Source organism: Thamnophis elegans, chromosome 14, assembly GCF_009769535.1.
Source record: "Thamnophis elegans isolate rThaEle1 chromosome 14, rThaEle1.pri, whole genome shotgun sequence".
In the NCBI taxonomy this organism is placed as follows: Eukaryota; Metazoa; Chordata; class Lepidosauria; order Squamata; family Colubridae; genus Thamnophis; species Thamnophis elegans.
Window position 1 is genome coordinate 41,617,054 of NC_045554.1, and position 14,086 is coordinate 41,631,139.

At 40.3% G+C, this 14,086-nt stretch overlaps 2 protein-coding genes across 2 annotated transcripts in view; one reads left to right on the top strand and one right to left on the bottom strand.

Moving 5' to 3' along the window:
- Window positions 1–1,842, top strand: part of LONP2 (lon peptidase 2, peroxisomal) — a 187,824-nt gene extending 185,982 nt beyond the window's left edge. The window contains exon 15 of the mRNA XM_032230666.1: window positions 1,121–1,842. Within this exon, the coding sequence (XP_032086557.1) occupies window positions 1,121–1,342 (222 nt within the window). The 3' untranslated portion in view covers window positions 1,343–1,842. The remainder of the gene's footprint in view (window positions 1–1,120) is intronic.
- A 7,109-nt stretch (window positions 1,843–8,951) lies between these two features.
- LOC116518023 (E3 ubiquitin-protein ligase SIAH1-like) lies at window positions 8,952–14,078 on the bottom strand. Its single transcript, XM_032231238.1, is given in 4 exon segments — window positions 8,952–9,803; window positions 9,806–9,855; window positions 9,857–9,998; window positions 13,875–14,078. Coding segments are annotated over 4 exon segments (936 nt in total). The 5' UTR covers window positions 13,966–14,078; the 3' UTR covers window positions 8,952–9,150.
- Window positions 14,079–14,086: the final 8 nt, after the last annotated feature.

The following is a 14,086-nucleotide window of genomic DNA, read 5'->3' on the forward strand; positions in this document are numbered from 1 at the left end:
ATATATATATATATATATATATATAGAGAGAGAGAGAGAGAGAGAGAGCATGAGAGAGCATGCTGTGCGGGGGAATTCTGGGAGTTGAAGTCCATGCGTCTTATGTATTCCAAGGAAGGTGGCATCTTTTTGAGAGAGTTAGTTCTTAGTTAGTCCCTCCTCCCTCCCTCCCTCATATCTATCTATCTATCTATATCTATATATCTATCTATCTATCTATCTATCTATCTATCGAGAGAGCATGCTGGCTGGGGAATTCTGGGAGTTGAAGTCCATGCGTTTTATATATATATTCCAAGGAAGGTGGCACTTTTGCGAGAGTTAGTTCTTACACAGTCTGATCGAAGTAGTTTGCTAAGGGTTGCCAAAACTCCAAAGAGTGGAAACTGGGTCTCCCACCCAGGGTAGGATGTGCAAGAGAAAAGGGCACCAGAAGGATTTGTCTCTTGTATTTATATCCGCAGGTTCCTATTGAAACACACAAAAAAGATGCTGGAGTCCCTTGTTATGCATCCTAACTCCCTTCCGTAAAAAGCCATTTATCAAAAGTTCTTGGATTCCTGTGAACACCTCCCCCCCCCCCCCCCGCTTCCCCTCCTGCCTCGGTTGGAGACACAGTGGGGAGGCTGTGTCTTTTTCTCCGGAGTCAGAATAAGGCTGCAGCTGCTGTCCTGAATCTACTTTATAATTCAGTTAACAAGAGAGAATTACCCAGGTTGGGAACGCAATGTGCCTTCTCTGGACATGAGTCCCCAAACGGCTCCTTTCTTGCTTGAAAGGCCTCCATGTTCTCTCTCTCTCTCTCTCTCTCTTTCTTTCTTTCTCTTTCTCTCTCTCTCAGTGTGTGTTTCGTTTTCTCTCTTCTGTCTCAGTTATTCTTTATCTGTTTCTCTTTCTCTCTTTCTCTCTGTTTCTCTCTGTTTCTGTTTTTCCCTGTTTTCTTTCTCTCTCTGTGTGTTTCTCTTTCTCTGTTTCTCTCTCCTCTGTTCTCTTTCTTTCTCTGTTTCTGTTTCTCTCTCTCTCTCTTTCTCTGTTTCTCTCTCCTTCTCTCTCTCTCTTCTCTCTCTTCCCTCTCTCCCTCTCTCTCTCTCTCTTTCTGATTCTCCCTGTCTCTTCATAGGTCGGCGGAATAAAAGATAAAGTTTTGGCTGTGCACAGAGCTGGCCTGAAGAGCGTCATCATCCCTCAAAGGAACGAAAAGGACCTGGAAGAAATCCCCGCCAACGTACGGCAGGATCTCAATTTCGTCATGGCCAGCACCCTGGATGATGTCCTCAACTCAGCTTTCGACGGGGGATTTTCCACAAAGGCCAGACTCGATCACTTCAATAGCAAACTTTAAAAAACCCGAGTGGCTGAAGTTAACCGAAAGGATAAAGCCGAGATTGACTTAGCCACTTGGGTTAAAAGGGGGAGGGGGCAGGAACAGGTTACCTGACATTAGTTGTTTGTTTTTATTTTTTTGAGAAGAAAAGGAATATATTAAGGGAACAATGGTGATTCTTGCTGCTGCTTCTGATTGGCCCTATTCTGCATTCGTGGGGAGAGGAGCTCTGCAGAGATAGATGCGAATGCTTAAACTCTTAATGATGATTATTTCCCAATGCTATTAAGAGATAGATTTTACACATGGACAGGCAGCCTAGCAGTCACTAAGCACGTGATCCTTCAGGAAAGCTTTTTTTTTCTTCCCCCTGTTAAATTCAGTGAATGAACATAGGGGGTTTTTTTTTGGGGGGGGGGGGGGGCTGGAATGTCAAGAGTTCCATTCAAATGACTGTTGTTGCCAGCCAGAGCTTTCTTCTTTTGTAAAGGCAGAAGCATTGCAAGCATAATCTTGAGAGGCAAAAAAATACTCTTAAGTCTGAATGTGCAGGACCAGCCAATGACAAACAAGTGGCTCGTGAGCATTAAATTCTTTGCAGCGATATTTGAACGGCGTTCTTCGCTCCTGCCCCAGCTGCTGCTGCTTCTAAACTCCTGAAAATTGAATAATTGTGGTGAGCCAAAGAAGCATGGTTTTCTTTCAGGCAAACGGTGCTGTTTAAGGCTTTGTTGAAAATTTTAATTTTGTCAACAATTATACCATGGGGTTTCATTGACCGAGGTTCTTCCATTTAAGTTCAGGTGCATTAGGAAGATATTGCAAGATTAACAACTTCCTTTCCGCAATTGTTGAAAAAGATTCCTTCGTGGAATCTGGCCACACATCCCACAACGGTGCACGGAGAGCTACAGAACGTTTAGCTCCTGAGACGCTGAGTGCTTTTAATGTTCTCGCCGCAGATAACTTTCAACTATCGTGAAACGTTGGCTGGTTGATAAAGGGGCATCCACAAAGACAATTCTTTTTCCGAGCTGGCAGCTTGTTCTGCGAAGGCATAAATGCGACATAGAGTAAAACTTTTCTTTGTAATCCACAAGCAAATGTATTCTTGAATCTTACAAGCAAATGCGCTCTTTCCAATGTGAACGTCGGATTTCGACCTAATTTTATTTAACAATAGTAATTTTTTTTTCTCTCATGGAGAATATATATAGCTGCTGAAAGTTGACTTTGGCTCAATGGCACTTTGTCTTTTTTTTTTAGGCACGCTTTCTGAGGACACTGATCAGCATAAGGGTCACTTTTGCAAGATTTGGAAACATTTTTAGGATGTTTAATATATACATGTGGCAAACGTAGCCAAACTATACTAGCAGTATAAAGCAGGTTAATTAATTATAATATGTTATTACATGCTATTAAAGGGATGCGGTGACTCAGTAGCTAAGACACTGAGCTTGTCGATCAGAAGGTTGGCAGTTTAACGGTTCGAATCCCTAGCACTGCATAACGGAGTGAGCTCCCGTTACTTGTCCCAGCTTCTGCCAACCTAGCAGTTCGAAAGCACCTAAAAACGCAAGTAGAAAAATAGGAACCACCTTTGGTGGGAACGTAACAGCGTTCCATGCTCCTTTGGGGTTGAGTCATGCCAGCCACATGATCACGGAGACGTCTTTGGACAGCGCTGGCTCTTCGGCTTTGAAAGGGAGATGAGCATCGTCCCCTAGAGTCGGGAACGACTAGCGCATATGTGCGAGGGGACCTTGACCTTTACTTTACATGCTATTAAGTACCATCTCCAGCAGGGATCAACCCAGTGGACCTCCTCCGCAAGTACTAATCAGGTGAACACAACCGATGAACGCAACAGACAGTGCAAAAGGGTTCTTTGTAATTAGCTTAAATCAGATCTTGTCCCAACCCTCTAAATTACTTCCTGGCTGCAAATCTAAGTAACTTTACAGAACAATTTTGCAAGGCTGGAGATCACCATTCAAATAAAGCAAAAGCAGAAACCGAAATAGCACCACAGTTAATTATCATTAACTGCACGTGTATAGCCAGAACAGTGTTTCTCAACCTTGGCCACTTGAAGATGTCTGGACTTTCAACTCCCAGAATTCCCCAGCCAGCATTCGCTGGCTGGGGAATTCTGGGAGTTGAAGTCCAGACATCTTCAAGTAGCCAAGGTTGAGAAACACTGCACCAGAATGAACGTAGAATTGTATGTATTCCTCTAACATGCCCTACAATCAATCTACTTTTAACTGGCTGGATCATTTTCCACTGCATTTTATTTATTGCTCTTTCAGCTGTTCGGGCTCCATGCTTGTCCTGCAAATCTATTCTGGTCACAAAAACCAGGCTCCCAAGTATCGTTAGCCCTTCGTATCATTTGGGTTACTTGATCAATGCTAGATTCAAGTGGTACCGGTTGGGTCAGTATGCATGCATGTGTGCGTGTGCGGGAACCATTTGACGCACCCTTTATTTTGTCCCATCTATCAACACCTACAGAAAAATGCGCTGGCTTGCAAAACCAGACATATTTCAAGAGGCCAGCTGCTATTCATTTTCACTCACTCTCCAAAATCAAAATGGTCCAAAACCTTTGCACACACACACACAAAAAAAAACAACCCCAACCAGCTGCCCAGTGTTTTTAAAGGCTTTGAATGCAGAAGTTCTATTTAAAATGAATTTGAGGATTCATTGACAACCAGCCAAAGTCCACAGCATCTTATGTGGAAATGAAAGATTTGAGTGTCTAGGGAGATTCTCAGTCATCCAGGTCATGGATTTCCCAAAGGTGCTTTTTCAAAAGGCAACTGGACTTTTTTTTAATTTTTCCCTTGAAGACGTTCTGCTTCTCATCTAAGAAGCTTCTTCAGTTCAGTCTCAAGGAGCTCTTTGGCTGAGAAGGGAAACATTTTCCAGGAAAAACAAAGAAAACCCAATTGCCTTTTGAAAAAGCAACTTTTGAGACACGCTAGATTGGAGCAGGATGAGGATTTAGGATGTAGGCCTAAATCTGTTTGTAGGCTAACCACAATATCTTCTCCATATTGCTGTGTAACCTATACAACTATTAGCTCATGACACTAAACTCTTCTTGACCATTTCTACTCCGATTAAAACAGGTTTCTCCTTTTTGTGAAAAGCAGGACTTCTAACAAAACGTCATAGCTTTGAGACAGCTCTAATATCCTCAAGACCAACGTTTCCCAACTTGAGCCGTTTTTAAGATGTTGTAGACTTTAATTAAAAGGGACGCGGTGGCTCAGTGGCTGTTGAGCTTGTCGATCAAAAAGTTCGGCAGTTTGAATCCCTAGCAGCGCGTAATGGAGTGAGCTCCCGTTACTTGTCCCAGCTTCTGCCAACCTAGCAGCTTGATAGCACGTAAAAATGCAAGTAGAAAAATAGGAACCACCTTTGGTGGGAAGGTAACAGCGTTCCATGCGCCTTTGGTATTCAGTCATGCTGGCCACATAACCCCGGAGACGTCTTTGGACAGCGCTGGCTCTTCGGCTTTGAAACAGAGGTGAGCACCACCCCCTAGAGTCGAGAACGACTAGCACATATGGGCGAGGGGAACCTTTACCTTGGAGCATTCAGTCCATTTTGCTCGAGTTTTCCTTGGAAAAGAATTCCAGAATTCAGGTTTTTGCTGTGCCAGCTGCATTATTTCAGGCTGTTTTAAAGCAGTCCTTATTTAGAGGTGGACAGCTTCCATATTGAGTGCCGTAGTCTTAAATTTCCTTTTTATTCCATGTTAGAGAGAGAGACATCTTAAATACAACAGGAGCTTATCTCTCAGACATATCATTCCCGATACTCTCTTCCCTCCTGCCTTTTCTGATATCATTCTTAAATCCTACTTCTTTTGGTGTCTGTTTACAGCAGATCTTCCTGCTCCAACAGTGGCCTGATCGGCAACAGATTTCCACCTCCCTTTAATCCTGCAGTGCAAATCTTGTGGGAATTTATATCCTCCCACTGTCACAGCTAAGGAATGCAACCTTTTGTCTTTCCCCTAGCCAGTCTGATGACATCTGAGAAAATCTGAAAATACTTCTTGGGCTGTGCTGGAACAGGAAAATCAGCAACTTATCTTTCTACAACATTTTACTTGTGAAAGGAAGTGACTTGGGAAACATGTTGAAGGGGAACGCTGGGAGGTTAGGCCCTATTCCCCAACTCCCAACTGCACAGTAACGTTTCCTTGGCAGTATAGGTCGTCCTCAATTTACGACCACAATTGAGGCCCAAATTTTCTGCTGCTGAGAAATCCGTTAAATGAATTTGGTTTTACGACCTTTCTTGCCGCCGTTGTTAAGCGAATCCCTGCAATTGTTAAGTTAGTTGTTAATGGCTGTTAAGTGAATCTGGCTTCCCCGTTGTCATAAACAGGAGTCCGTTGCCAAGCATCTCAATTTTGATCACAGGACCATGGGGGTGCTGCAATGGTTACGTGATTTCACACCAACTGAAATAATTGCCCCAAGACAGCCGTTTGATAGAATGGGCGAGAAAAAGACATGGAGTATTGATATCAACGTGGAGAAAAAGCTATGGAGTATTGATATACTTGAGGCATGAAGACAATGAGCTTGTTGGCTGCAAAGCTGACAACTTAGGTTCGAGACCCAAGTGCCACGCAACGGGATGAGCTCCCGTTCCTTGCTCCAGCTCTTGCCCAGTTTGAAAGCATGCAAACGCGAGTAGATAAATAGGTATCACCTCAGTGGGAAAATAACTGTTCTGTGCACCTCAGCCACGACGACCACAGAAATGTCTTTGGATAATACTGGTTTTCTTGGCTAAGAAGAGATGAGTACCACTCTCTAGAATCAAATATGACAGGAGAGGCAGGCCTTTGCTTTTGCCTTTATACTAGACTAGAATATTCTTTATTGGCCAGGTATGATTGGACACACAAGGAATTTATCTCTGTGGCATAAACTCACCACAAAAATACCAGTAAGAGAAGGTAACAGGAAAGATGAGATGTATAATAGTAATACAGGCCTACTACATGGGTAAGTATCCATGTAGGTCTCTAGAGATTTTCTGTTCACTAGATTTCTTTATGTGAAAAATAATTGTGTGGAAAGGGGGGCTTTACTCAGAAAGATATATGAGAAGTACAGATATATGTATATCATGTGAAAGGGCCGAATAATAATCTATACACTTCGTCAAGACTAGCAGAAGAGTTCAATAGTTCTATTAAGTACTGTTGCTATAGCCGGCACAGTTGGCTGTATTGTGTGACTCGAGGTGGGTTCCTAAGTGTCATCTGCAAAAAAAACCCAAAACCCTTAGCTACATTTTTGGGCACATGTCCAACTGCCCTTTCACTGGTGCTCCGAGAGAATTGCTGACTCAAAGAACAACTTAAATAAGCTTGCAAAATCATCCTGGCTCTGCAGTAACTTTTTTAAGAGTGACAATTTTCCTCATCCTTGAGAGCATTCGGCGGGCATCTAAAAATGTGTAGGACAGCTTTGTTCTGCTTTGTGCAGTTTTGTGAAAAAAAACCGGGAAATACTCAAAATCAAAATGATACAAAGATCGTTCGAGAACACCTCACTCATGCATGCCTTGCATCTTTAAGCAATAGGCTTAATTGCAGGCCTAGGTAACTTTAAACGCAGCTGTCACCTTTGAAGTCAAAACTGTTTAGAGCTACTGTCAAATGTCATGAAGTCGATATCTATCTGTGCAACATGTTTATTATGTACCTGGAGCACATGCCATCACGCGCAGCCAAGGTACAAGATGCACTGCAAACAAAATCTTTCCACAACTATATTACATCCAGGTGTATCCAGACATTCCTAATGAATAGAGGCTTTACATGCCTTGCCAATCCCTATATCCAGTAGCCTAAATCTTGTACTGGTAGTTTTGACTTATAACTGGCTGCTTTAATGATCATTCAAAGTTAAGATGGACTTAAAAAAAGTTACTTAATGATCTGTCTTCTAAGTTACGATTGCTGCAACCTTTCTCCCATGGGCTGTGATTGTCTTTTGGGTGCTTGGCAACTGGCTCACATTTACAACCTGTTGCAACATCTCAGGATCATGCGATTGCTTTTTTCTATTTTCTGGCCAAAAAAATGTCCATTGGACGAGCTGGACTTACAACCATCTGATTTGCTTAATGGCCATGGTTGCTCTTATAGGAACCATTATAAAAATGTGAAATTTGAGACCAGTCCCACAGCGATCCGAGTTACACAATTCCAGACTCAGTTGTGGTTGTAAGTTGAGGGTTACTGTGAACAGCACTTTTCCCATTCACTCCCCTCTTTGTTGCCTCAAATCTTGTTTGCTGTTAAAAGAGTCATTCATGATGATTACATCGGTCATCTTTTTTTTTCCATCTTGGGTAACTTTAAAAACAAGGTATTAAGTGCAGTATGTGCTAACATGCCTGGCTTCTAGGAACAAATACATAAGAGATCACGCCTCACATTTCCCCTGGATGTTCCAATCTATAAATGGCCCAAAGGAAGTTAGGCAGATAAGCATTCACAGGATAGCCTGCTGGAAGATCATCTTTGGCACAAAAGGATCCCTGCAGGATCCTAGCTTTAAAGGTGAAACTGCAAGGAATACTTCCGTTTTAGTTTGCTTTCACTCCAATATTGCCAAAACAAAAAAATAAAACAGACCAGCCAACATCACTTTAAGGTATTTCAGTTTGCCAGAAATTCTTTTAATGACAGAATTTTTAAAAAAGACCAAAACAGCTTATTTCAACTGTCTCCTTTAAACAAATGGCCTATATTTATAGTTACAAATACTGTCAACTATGCTTTCTTGTATTGCACAACTAATTAATACAAGAATGACCTTAAAATGTTTCAAGATCTCCAAATTCTTTTGAAAATGGGCTCGAACTTCCCACTAACTTAAAATAAATTAAAACATTGTGAAACAACTTATTCAAAATCAAGTCTGAAATCAAAATGCAATGATATCTACAATCTAAAAGATCACTATTTTGGAATTTGTCTAATGGTGTCTCTATTCTTCAGGTTGTATGCACCATTCTTTGCGGCAAAACCCAAAAACATTACCAATATATGGAAGTCCATCTTTAGCAATTTTGCTGTGTATCAGAAGATGACACCCGTAAGCTATTTCAAAAAGGGCCCCTTCCAAAAAGCAAAAAGGAAACAGAAAAAAAAACTGAATCACAGGAAAGAAAAATCATTTATTTAATGAAAAACTAGAAGTTAATAAAAATTAGCAAATACACAGAAAATTTATACAAGAACAGCAGCAATACTATGTAGTGACTTGGGAAGAAACAAAAAAGCAAGGGAGAAAAGGAAGAACGGGAGAAACAGCGGTCAAACCCCAAACCGCTGTGCATGGCTTGTCAGTCAAAAAGAACACAAATGAAAACACAAAACAGTATCCTTTTTCAAAAGTACAATTAATCTACAAAGAAGTTTAGAATTATTTTACAGCACTTTTCATAGAATCAATTCTTAATACAAAAGGATGCCCATTTTGGGTATATATATAATATAATTTATATATATATATATACACACATATTTTCAGTGGTTTACTGCTGACTCATTTAAATATATTAGTGTTATTACATGCAACTGTTATCTGCACCAGAACAGTCTTCCCATTAATTTACCTTCATTGAGGCTGGCCTTTCCCTCCCAATTGTTCACACCTAGCAGTCAGATGTTTACCACAGTTTCTGTGAAACTGAATGCAGTGGATTTGGATTGAGGTGATTATTCTTATTATTATTTTAGACACTGGCCCTGAAAATGTCAGCTTGGGGTTTCAGCACATTGAAATTGTCACATTAATACCTAAGTTGCCGTTCTCTGCAAACAGCTGTGCAATGCTGGTGTCAAAGACTAAGCAGTCACTATTCATGATGGCGGTTGCGATCCCCTCATGGATCGATCGTGGGGTTGCTTCCCAAGTCAATCGCCGCCTGTGGCCGTTTAGCTCGAGGCGGTAAGCAAAATTTTCAGCTTGTTTCCGCGTGCCTATCAACTGTACGATTGCAAAGAACTGCTGGTGACCATCGTATTTTTCCTGTTTCTCCAGTACTAACATGAAGTGAAAGCCAAAGCAAGACTGCATCATAACCCAGTCGACAGCTCCGGGAAGATTAATGTCTGTAGCAAGGAAAACAATATCTTCTCCCTGTAGTGTTGTTATCGATTTATGTTGGTGCATGAGGTGTGGCATGACAGCATCCAAAGAGCCTTGCCACTTACAAGAGGCCCCAGGGCACGGGCAAGAGTAAGGCCTGAATTCGCAAAGCTCTTCGTGGTCGGCTTTCTCGGTATGCGGCAAGGTTATCTCGCAGCCAGAGGAGGCATATTTACAGGGAAACAGTACGGAGTTGGCAACTTTTTCCATAGCCAAATTCCGAATGGAACCCAACGGTCCTCGGCAGGTCGGACAACAGGTGAGCTTGGGCGACAATTGCTACAAACAAGGTGCCCACTTTGGCACTGGAGGATAGGTGGCAACATAGTCAAAACAGACGGGGCACTCAAAGAGGCTGGCCAAGTCATTGTTGGAAGCGGTGGTGCCCGTCAAGGCAGGTACCCTTTGCGACGGTGTACACTTGGAGGTACCTGTCGGAAGTGCTGTGGCAGTCTGACGACTCATCTCTGCAAGAAACAAACAAAAACCAAAGTGAGTTCTTTTTAACGAGCAACAATCATCTCAAACTTTTTTTATGGGGAAAAGATCAAATTCAACAATGGGCTAATCCATAGAGCCTTCAGTGCAACCATTTCTCACAGTGGCTTTCAGATGTGATAAAGAGAACAATAAAGGTTATGTATACCTGTCTGAAAAACTGATGTTTAGATGTGCACGGCCTCTAAAATGTTCCATAGTTGCTAGCTGTTACAATAGTTACCTCCCACAGTGAGGTCTCAAATCTGCTCTAAAGGTGCTCTAAAAGACAGTAAGAGGTTTTGATAACAGCAACAGGTTTTACCTGAAGTGGAATCACTATAGGAACATTTTCATTTGTTTTCCTCCAGCATTGCTATTAAATAAACAATATTTAAAAAGATGCTCTTTTAAATACCAACCCTAGTACAGATTTGGAACACTTTTAATCTCTTTCTTTTTTAAAGCAAACCTGCATTTCAGCCTATGAAGTTTACAAACTGGTGAATTAAAAGTATAAATAAGTTACTCAAAAAATATGTTGTATGGCAAAATGTTGGCTATGAGTTGCTTGATTAAACAGGATCTAACTATTCCCGGAACTGGAAATATCAAGAAAACTTCCAGAGGTTCCAAACTTGTGATTGAAATCACACCCTAGATAGATAGAACTGCAACAATATAACCAAAACTCTTTTGCCAAAACAGTAAACAAAATCTAGCAAGTGTTTGTAATCAAATTTTGCTTGTTTTCTGGCATCTTTTTTTAAATCCCAAACACAGAATTCTCTACAGACAGGAACTGCCCATTGCTGACAAAGTAATCAAGCTCAGTCAGGATTTTCCAATATCTCCAAATTAGCTGCTAGTTAAAAATAAAAAGACGTTTCCTGAGTAGCTACGTGCTGTTGAAGAAACCTACTTCCGGATACACAGAGAGTGCTTCCTTCCTCAAGACACCCTGGGTGATAATTAGCCATTCTGCCAGGCCTCTTGCAATGCAAAAACTGCCATCATCTCAGTGACAAAACACCTAGGAGGTAAGCAATGGCGTTATGCCCGGGAGGAACTGCAGCACCCTGAGCCAACATTTCAGCATATTATGCTTTGTAGGGATTTAAACAAAACATGGAAAAGCAGCCTCATCCTAAACATGGGACCAAAATATCAATATTTTGAAGGTGCCACATTCCAACCACTTGACAGTTTACGTTTTGTTTTTCATAGTAATCGGAACATTTTCATCAAATATTTTCCCTGGCCATCTGGCGACATGTTTTTCAGGGCTGAAATGCTATTAAAATACCTATATCTAAATATAGCTAACCTCAGTGGGCTGTTAACAGTCTCACTGTGCATGCCAAGAGCATCTGCAAACCCCCCCAAAAGTACTATATGGTGAAACCAATTAATGGGGTAGGATTCAGCAGTTAAAGTACTCAAATTAAAGCAATACCCCAATTCAGCTGCTGTAATTAAAAAAGCAAGGACAGCATGTAACATCTTGGGATAGCATTTCTCCTTTTTGCTAAAAGAGCGGAAATGCCTCTTCTGCCTATAAACGCTAAATAAATTTCCTCCAGAATTGTTTATGACCAAAGAAGACATTCCTTAAATCAAATGTATTATAATGAGGGAATGGCCAAACATGCATTTGGTTACCCTGTTGTGTAAAGCACTCATACCCAAAAAGCTGGGCATTACACATATTTAGCCACACTCAACCAGGCCACATATTTCATAATACACAATCCTGTAAACTGATTTAGAAATCACACTTCCACACCCTTTAATCAGAAGGCAAGTGCTTCCAACTACTTTTATCAAGTTTATCAAAACTCAGCCCTAGTTATTTCATACGCTAAGAGATTAATCATTTGGGTTTTACGCTTGCTGTGCAACAATTCCCATACTACATTGATAGTATTATTCTACAGTTATAGAATCCATCAAGAATCTACGATCCTTGAAAAGTGAGGAAGGGACCTCATTCTCATACAAATGTTCTGTATCTGTATTGACAAGAACATGCTCTAGAGACGTTTTCTAACTAGATTCTTTGCCAATTGATAATTAGATCATTTGGATGGCCTCATGGAACATATATATAAAATTGTATTTTGCATTAAACATACTTTACACACAGTTTTATTAAGCTTGCTTAAAAGAACTCAGTAGCTTTCCGTATTGCCACTCATTTGCCAGAAGAGAAAGCCCTCATGTGACAAAATCCTTAATCCATTTGGATGAAACTGATCATCATTGTAGTCATCTAGACGGACAGGACAAGTTTCTATGTATCCATTCAACTTCTTTTCGGCACATCTAGAACTTTCTCCATTTCATCCTTGTAATATCTTATGAAGGACAGGTTGTTAAGTTTCATGGAACTGAATCTAATCCTGAGTCTAGTCCAACACCCTAACCAGTATGTTGGCTCTTTCTTTCAATTTAAACTGAACTGGATTTACTAAAATGTTTTGCAAACTTAAATATCTAGCTTGTTTGAAATATTTCATTTCTAGAACTGCAAAATCTGGGCACCTTATTAAAATACTAAATTCTTATTTGATCTATTTAAAACTAATTTTCCAATTCTTTTAAGTATAATTGTGCCCATGTTAATTGCTAAGTACTGGCTCATACACTATTGTCTCATGCTTTACGATAAAATGTTTTTAAAGCATTTGTGTCCAAAATTCCAGGTATAAATTACTATCAAATAGTTATATGAAGTAATTCATGAAAAAGAATCTGAGATCCCAATTACCGTTCCTTACTCCCTTTATCTATAGGTCAGATTTAATATATCAATTAAAGTATTAGCACACACAAATTACCAAGTTATTAACAGCTGGAAATTCCCTATTCCCCCCACCCCATCTTTAAATCTTCAAAAACAACTGTATCAATATCGGATGGAAATATATGCAAAAGCCTGCTGTGCTGGGAGTAGAGAACTGAAACTAATCTTTATCCAGCAAGAGAATTAGCCAATGACTCACCACTTTTAAGTGTTTTGTATACTTTCTCAAATACAAATGACAGGGTGTGGATGAATGTGGGATCCTGCCTCATTACCATGGAGCGTGTCAGATCATGCCCAACTGTAAAGCATATCTCCAATGTTACACAATGCATGTAGATCTGTTTTCTGACCACATCAATACTTTACTTGCTCCCCTGACTAAAAAAAAATCACTGTTTTTCAACAGTCAGCAATTATGTAAGAATACAGTCTACTTATGTAGATTCCAAAATTCTATCTTGCACAGTATTCTTAGGGTTCCTGCTCTAGCAGAAAGGGGATCCTGTTCTGTTTTGATATTAGAAAAAAAATCAAGTACTATTACAATTAAAATCAAGTACAATTAACAACTACGAGCCGACTCTTCTCCAATATTTTTTAACCACATAAAAGATGATGATTTTTAATTGGTACAATACTTGGAAAGACCTCAAGAATTCAAATACAAATTGCCAAATTATATGTCTTGGGGTATCAGGCCATGCCAAATTTCGAACTGATGCAATTACTTAATAATGTTTTGCAAACATATTACATAGTGATTCCTCTTTGTTTTACATTTTAGACATTTAGTGAATACTGAACTAAAAAAACCTTAGCGATTATTCCATTCCCATTTAAAGCAGGTGAAGATTTTATTTGTGATACAGTATGTGGTTCTGCTACTTACAACAAGGACTAATTCAACTAAATTACCATCTGCTGAAAACTTACAGGTGTTTTTCACATTTCATTAAACAAACAAGACAAATGCCTGCAATATGCCAGGGCCACACAACGGACTTCTACAACTCTTGAATACGAGACTCCAAACAACGCCAGCTTAGAAAGGTGCTACCTTTTCTTTTGTTGCTTTTATTCCCTGGCAGACATGTATCAAGGATTCCTTTCCAAGCATAGAAAAAACTGAAGGCGGATTTCCCCGTCATCAGGAGTAAAACAGCTCATTGCGTTTCTCCATAGAAACAAAAACAATCCACAACAGAGGCCCCTCCTGGAAATTCCTAGGCTTGCAGACAGCCAGTGCAAGCACAATACCCAGAAGGGGCA